Below are 7,848 nucleotides of genomic sequence, written 5' to 3'. Positions count from 1 at the left end.
CTTTCTACCAGAAAAATACTGATTACTTATATATACTTGGTGTTAGGAAAGCAATCTGAGGAATTTATCTTCTACTCAATGTGTTGAAATGAAAATACAGACATTTCAATTCTTTGCCTCATTGGGTTACATGACCTTTAACTCTCTTTCTCATGGTCATTTCTTCTGGATGTTTTTTAAAAGGATGCTTTGGAGTGCTTTTGTGTTTCTGGCAGTCTGATTAAGAAGGTAGTAGTGTCTGCATCGTTAGTTTCTTATGAGTTTCAGAATCTGTGTCCAAGACAATCTGTCTTTTCTTTCCAGGAAAACCAAGGGGAAATCCCATAGGGTTGACAGGTTGCCTGTGCCTAGCAATAGGGATTGGGATAAGGTAAACATTGAGGTCTTAGGGATCAGCTTGGCTTATAACTGTGTAACATTCTTACCTAAAACAACCATGTTGGTGCTGTTAGTTGCCATTGAGTCAGTTCCAACTCTTCGTGACCCCACATGTGCAGAGTAGAGCTGCTCCATAGGGTTTTCAAGGCTATGACCTTCCAGAAGCAGATCTCCAGGCTTGTTTTTTAAGGTGCCTCTGAGTGGACTTGAACCGCCAACCTTTCCTTTAGCAGTTGCTTTAGTAGTCAAGCACATAACTGTGCCAAGGAGGCAGAGAGGGAAGGAGGGGAATGCAATGAATAGCCTCTTTCTCTGCCTAGGAAGATGTTATTGTCATTGTTCAGCATCATCAAGTCAATTGCAATTCATAGCAACACTATGACAACAAAATGAACACTGCCCAGTCCTCTGCCATACTCGCAATGGAGGATATAGGAGCTACAAATTCCTTCCATAGAAAAGATAGTTCTTTTAATACATCACTTCTTTGTGCCTAATAATCGAATATACACACACACTAATTGCCATTGAGTCAATTCTGACTCATAGTGACCTTATAGGACAGAGTAGAACTGACCTATAGGGTTTCCAAGGCCGTAGTCTTCACTGAAACAGACTGCCACACCTTTATCCTGTGGAGCAGCTGGTGGGTTTGAACTGCTGATCTTTCAATTCATATTTAAGCGCTTAAGCACTGCACCATCAGAGCTCCTTTGGTAATCAAATAGCACAATAGTATGTCTATAGTCAAATGCATCAGATTGACTCTGTGGTAAGGGCTGTTAAATTCTGGCACTAAGTTCTCTTTATGTAGCCTTTGTAGCTCATATTTGTTTGCTCCACATGTATATTCATTACCTCACAATTGAAAAACTTAGAGGGGAGCCCCTCTACCTTACAGTGAGTAGAGGATACTGAGAACTTAGCATGGTCTTCTGGCCTTTGGAAAAAGGAAAGGGCTGTCATGTAAAAGTAAACTGAATATTGGGGCATGGGTATTCTCAGGGAAGTGTACAGGACAAATCCTGCCTAGGTAGTTGGTTTTTATTTTTTTTAACTTTTTATTGTAGTTTAGGTGAAAGTTTACAGAGGAAATTCATTTTTCCATTCAACACTTCATACAAATTTTGTTTCATGACATTGATTACAGTCCCCACAATGTAACAGTTCTCTTCCCACTTCCTCTCTGTGGTTACCTTTTCCCTGTATCCTTCTTTCCTATGCATTCCTGCCCTCTAAGTTTTCTCCTTGTGCAAGTGCTGCCCTTTTGATGTCCCCTTGTTGATTGTTCCAAGGAGTGCACCTCTCTGGTGTCATTGTTCAGCTTGTAGCCCTATTGTTTGGCTAAAAGTTAAGCCGTGGCAGTGAGTTCAATTTCAGGCCTAAAAGGTAACTAGGGGGCATCGTCTCAGGGATTTCACCAGTCTCTGTCAGACCCGTAAGCCTGGTCTTTTTTTTTTTTTTTTTTTATAATGATTTTGAGTTTTGTCCCATTTTTTTCTCCCACTCTTTCCAGGATCTCCAATTTTGATTCTTTTCCAAGTGATTGATAGTCAGGCACCATTTAGTTTTTCTGGTCTCAGAGTCATGTAGGCTGACGTTCCCATGGTCCACTAGTCCCTTAGACTAATTGTTTCCGTGTGTCTTTGATTTTCTTCACTCTTCTTTGCTCCAGACAAAGAGAGACCAACTGTTGCATCTTAGATGGTCACTTAAAACCTCTTAAGACCCCAGTTGCTACCACTAAAGTAGGATGTAGAACAGTGTTTTTGTGGAGTATGTTATGCCAATTGAGCTTGATGTCCTTTGATATCTAGGTAGTTATTTAAAGGAATATCAAGAATGCTTCAATCTCTCTTGGCAGACTGGAGCTGTGCCTTCAGTGTGCCTACCATACTTTATAGAAATAGTTGTCATTGTTGGCATGTCTGTGTCCTTATTGGACTTCAGCCTCTTAACAGCAGGGACCTATCCCCATTCCTTCCATCAGAACCAAAGGCACCCCTGCTTCAGTCCCAATCCTTCTGAATCTCCAAGCCACCTTGACCTGGAAATAGTCAGAAACAACCCACAACGTACTGGGAAGTGAGGGGAGGGAGGGGCTTTAAATGAGACTGTGATTGTTAGAGAAAAAGTAAAGGAAAAGCTAGAAGCAACAATAACTCTTTAAGAAGAGTTCTATTTTGGTTATAATCTTATCATGGAGCTCATTTGGGTGTGTCTAATGCCTAAGTCCTTCTCCATAGAAGAAAACCAAACCTTAAAGCACCTTCTGTTTCCTGAGTTTCTAGACTTGTTCCAATGAAAGGGAGCCATATTTAGATGCCTATTAGAGTGCTAAGAATGGAAATATTGAGTAAAGGTGTGAAAGAGAATAATGAGGCCAGTATAACTTTCTTCCAGGTCCTATATTTAATGCCTCTGTGCATTCAGCCACACCATCAGTCATCCGGGGAGATCTGATCAAATTGTTCTGTATCATCACCATGGAAGGAGCAGCCCTGGATCCAGGTACTTCTCTCCATTGTTTGTCTTTCCTCATACTACTTTTTGTCATCCCTGTGGTACTATACAAATGTAGAACGCAGAGATTGGATTGTCTGTTTATCCCCAAACTGCCTTGCTCAGTGCTTGGTACTCAGTGGGAGTTTAATCAGCACTTGTTGAATGGATGCACCTATCTTTGTTGATTTAGAAACACATCCGATATTTGAGTCTGAGTTGTCAAGGTGATCAGTGGACCACCTTAGGGCTGATTCAAGCTGATTTGAAACCCATTGACAGAACCCAGCTTCTTCACTTGTATCTTTCATTTATTTATTGAGTTCTTTCTATGTATAGGTGCCATTCTAGATGGTATAAAGATAGGACTAAACAAAACAGTTAAAGTCTGCCCTCATGGAGTTTGCACACTAGTTAGGGAAACAGACAAGAAATAAATTGCTATATAAAATAGAACCTTTCTCACATTACTTCTATAAGTGGGAAAGTTTCAAACTGGAGGCACTCACATGAGACCTAAGAATGATGGAGCCAACATTAAAAAAAAAAAAAAATTGTAATATAAAATAATATCAAATAGTGATAAGCACTATGAAATACAGAGCAGAGTGAAGGAGTAGTATGTACCCAGAGGTGCTATAATAGAATTCTTAGAAAATCTTTGTAAATCATTTCTTTGTAGAATGTATTAGCATTGCCAACAAGATGTGTAAGAGTAGAGTGGAGGGCATCTGTCTTAGCCTTTCTTATTTAGGCTCCTTCAGTGTCCAATTGATTTCTCTCTCTCATTCTTGGATCCTCAGGACCTGAAAGGACGTTAAGTGCACCTGGTGTGCCTCTGCTGAGCAGAACAGAACCCTCCTCTGCCTTTTCCTAAAGACCCCACAGAGAACCCACCATACTCTCTAGGGGCTGCCTTTTTCTCCTCTGCATACTTTCACCCTAGACTCTCTTCTTACTGCCCTATCTCATTACAAGTGTAGCTGACTTCTCATGGATATGTATCTTGAAATGACCAAATTATGCAGAGTTAACAAAGTTCTGTGTGGGCACTGCTGGAAGTGTGGTCCTGGGGAGGGAACTGGAAGCCAGTTTTCATTCTGTATTAAGAGATTTTAAAGCAAAGTGGGGTGACCTGTAGTGAAACAAGAGTGAGCACTGTGAGGTGGGGCCTATGTATAGGTGGTATCCTGGGAATAGAAGCCTGGAAGGCCACCAACCATGGTGTGGCTCCTGTGGAACCCCCAACTGAAGATCATAAATAAGCAGAAGCAGTTCAGGTGGTAGCTAGTCCAAAGGGCAGAAAACCTTTTCTGTAATGGTAATCACTATATTTGTCTCTGTGGGATATAGAGTCTTTGTGGCAGCAACTCAACTCTGCCATTGTAAGGAGAAATCAACTGTAGATAATACAAAAATGAATGATCATGGCTATATTCTAATAAAACTTTATTTACAGAAACAGGCAGTAGGCTTGATTTGTCCTGCAGACTATGTATAGTTTTCCAACCCCTGAGCTAGCTGACTGATACCAAAATTGGCTTTCTTAGAGAGCTGAATATGCATGAGCTTTTGTTGCTGTTAGCTGCTATTGAGTTGGCTTCAACTCATGACGACCTCGTATACAACAGAGTGAATATAACCTGGTCCTGTGCCATCTTTGCAGTCATTGGTGTGCACAAGTCCATTCTTGTGGCTGCTGTATATTTTGAGTGCCTTCCAACCTAGGGGCCTTAACTTCCAGCAGTGTATCAGACAGTATTCTGTTGTGATCCATAGGGTTTTTCCTGGCTGATTGTCAAAAGTCATACTGTGGTGGCTTGCATGTTGCTCTGTGAGGCTGGAGGCTATGCCACCAGTATTTCAGTTATCAGCAGGGTTACTGTTTTGGTTACTTCTTGCCACTCTAACCAAAATACCACAGGTGAATGGCTTTCATAAACAGGGATTTATTCCCTTACAGTTTAGGAGGCTAGAAATCTAAGAAGTTCAGAGTGCCAAGTTCTAGGGGCTGGGTAAAAGCCCCTCAACCTTGAGCTTCAACTCTGCCTCTTGCTCCCAGCCCACTGAAGCTGGAGGCTTTTCTTAACTTAGACAGCTGCTGGATGCTGAGGCTGACAAACCCAAGGTTAATAAGTAAAAAGGCACAGCCCCAAGATTATCAAACAACATGGCAGGCCACTAGTTAAGTCCAGAAAAAGTCCCAAGATTGGCAGATCATGGCAGGCTACTGAATGAAGACTCAGCTACACGTAGAGTCCAAGCATGTCAAAAGCTGCAGAGACCTTTCTCAAAACTTCTCCTTATATATTGGAAGCAGGTCATACCCCTAAGAGGAGCTACTCAGCTGCTCCAGTAGATTCCACCATGGAGTTGATTACCAATCTCATCATGAGGAATAACTACATCTGGCTCCCCAGCCACTCAAAACGAGGCCCAGGCAAGTTGACATACAGCTTAACTACTACATTCACCCATGGTGGACAGTTTTCAGTGGAACTTCCAGACTAAGACAGACTGGGAAGAAGGAAGTGGTCATTTACTTTTCAAAAAATTGGGCAGTGAAAACCTTATGAATAGCAATGAAACACTGTCTGATATATTATTGGAAAACCCTATGAATACCCCTGAAACATTATCTGAGACAGTGCTGGAAGATGAGCCCCTCAGGTTGGAAGGCACTCAAAATACAACTGGGAAAGAGTTGCTTCCTCAAAGTACATTCTACCTTAATGATGCAGATGGAATAAAGCTTTTGGGACCTCCATTTGCATGACTCAAAATGGGAAGAAACAGCTGCAAACATCCATTAATAATCGGAACATGAAATGTATAAAGTATGGCTCTAGAAAAATTGGAAGTTGTCAAAAATGAAATAGAATGCATAAAGATCAATTTCCTAGGCATTAGTGAGCGGAAATGGACTGGTTTTGGCCATTTCGAATCAGATAATCATATGATCTACTATGGCAGGAATGACAAATTGAAGAAGAATGATGTCACATTCACTATCACAAAGAAGGTTTCCAGATCTATCCTGAAGTACCATGCTGTTGATGTAGGATAATATCCATACACCTATAAGGAAGAACAGTTAATAATACTGTTATTCAAATTTATACATCAACCACTAAAGCCAAAGAAATTGAAGATTTTTACCAACTTCTGCAGTCTAAAATTGACAAAACATGCAATCAAGATATATTGATGATTACTGGTGATTAGCATTTAAAAGTTTGAACAAAGAAGAACCATTGGTAGTTGGAAAATATGGCCTTGGTGTTACAAATGATGCTGGAGATTACATGATAGAATTTTGCAAGACCAATGATTTATTTGTTGCAAATACCTTTTTTCAACATCATAAATGGCAGCTATACACATGGACCTCACCAGATGGAATACACAGGAATCAGATTGATTATATCTGTGGAAAGAGGCAATGGAGAAGCTCAATATCATCAGTCAAAAAAAAAAAAAAAACAATCATTAAAATGACAGGAAAGGAAGAAAAGACCAAAATGGATGTCAGAAGAGACTCTGAAACTTGCTCTTGAATGGAGAGTAGCTAAAGTGAGTGAGTGAGTGGAAGAAATGATGAGATAAAAGAGCTGAAGAGAAGATTTCAAAGGGCAGCTCCAGAAGACAGAGCAAAGTATTATAATGAAATATGCAAAGTTCTGGAGTTAGAAAACCAAAAGGGACAAACATCCTTGGCATTTCTCAAGCTGAAAGAACTGAAGAAAAAAATCAAGCCTTGAGTTGCAATTTTGAAGGATTCTATGGCTAAAATGTTGAAGGATGCAGAAAGGATCAAAAGAAGATGGAAGGAATACACAGACTCACTGTACCAAAAGGAATTGATCAATGTTCAACTGTTTCAAGAGGTAGCATATGATAAAGAAATAATGGTATTGAAGGAAGAAGTCCAAGCTGCACTGAAGTAATTGGTGAAAAAGAAGGCTCCAGGAATTGACAGAATACCCACTGAGATGTTTCAACAAATGGATGCAACACTGGAGGCTAAGATGTTTGGAAGATAGCTACCTGGCCAACTGACTGGAAGAGATAGATGTTTGTGCCCATTCCAGAGAAAGGTTATCCAGCAGAATGTGGAAATTATTGAACAGTATCATTAATATCATACACAAGTAAAATTTTGCTAAAGATAATTCAATAACGTTTGCAGCAGTATACTGACATGAAACTTCTAGAAATGCAAGCTGGATTCAGAAGAGGACATGGAATGAGGGATATCATTGCTGATGTCAGATAGATCTTGGCTGAAAGCAAAGAATACCAGAAAGATGTTTCCTTGTGTTTTATTGACTTTTCAAAGGCATTTGACTTTGTGGATCATAACAAATTATGGATAACATTGCAAAGAATGGGAATACCAGAGCACTTAATTTTGCTCATGAGGAACCTGTTCAAGGACCAGGAGGCTGTTCAAACATAACAAGGGAGTGCTTCATGGTTTAATATCAGGAAGGGTGTGCATCAGGGTTGTATCCTTTCACCACACTTATTCTGTATGCTGAGTGAATAAGCTGAGAAGCTGGACTATATGAAGAGGAATGTGGTATCAGGATTGGAGGAAGACTCATTAACAACCTGCGTTATGCAGATGACACAACCTTTCTTGCTAAAAGTGAAGATTACTTGAAGCACTTATTGATGAAAATCAAAGACTACAGTCTTCAGTATGGATTACACTTCAACATAAAGAAAACAGAAATACAACTGGACCAATAAGCAACATCACAATAAATGGATAAAAGATGGAAGTTGTCAGGGGTTTCATTTTACTTGGATCCACAGTCAACAGCCATGGAAGCAGCAGTCAAGAAATCAGACATTCGCAGGGGACATCAAGCTCAATTGGCATAACATACTATACAAAACATTGTTCCACCTCCTACTTTGGTGAGTAGCGACTGGGATCTTAAAAGCTAGCAAGCTGCCATC

The 7,848-nt window shown here is 40.2% G+C and overlaps 1 protein-coding gene across 1 annotated transcript in view; it reads left to right on the top strand.

The window, feature by feature from the left end:
- The window catches only part of PTGFRN (prostaglandin F2 receptor inhibitor), a gene marked incomplete at its 5' end in the record, with an annotated part of 61,064 nt that overhangs the window by 44,903 nt on the left and 8,313 nt on the right, over window positions 1-7,848 (top strand). Inside the window, one exon of the mRNA XM_007948667.2 lies at window positions 2,782-2,889. Within this exon, the coding sequence (XP_007946858.2) occupies window positions 2,782-2,889 (108 nt within the window). The remainder of the gene's footprint in view (window positions 1-2,781; window positions 2,890-7,848) is intronic.

The sequence above is a fragment of the Orycteropus afer genome, unplaced genomic scaffold (assembly GCF_000298275.1).
Source record: "Orycteropus afer afer isolate SDZICR_OR568_19922 unplaced genomic scaffold, OryAfe1.0 scaffold00010, whole genome shotgun sequence".
NCBI lineage: Eukaryota > Metazoa > Chordata > Mammalia > Tubulidentata > Orycteropodidae > Orycteropus > Orycteropus afer.
This window is presented reverse-complemented; position numbering and strand designations above follow the sequence as displayed.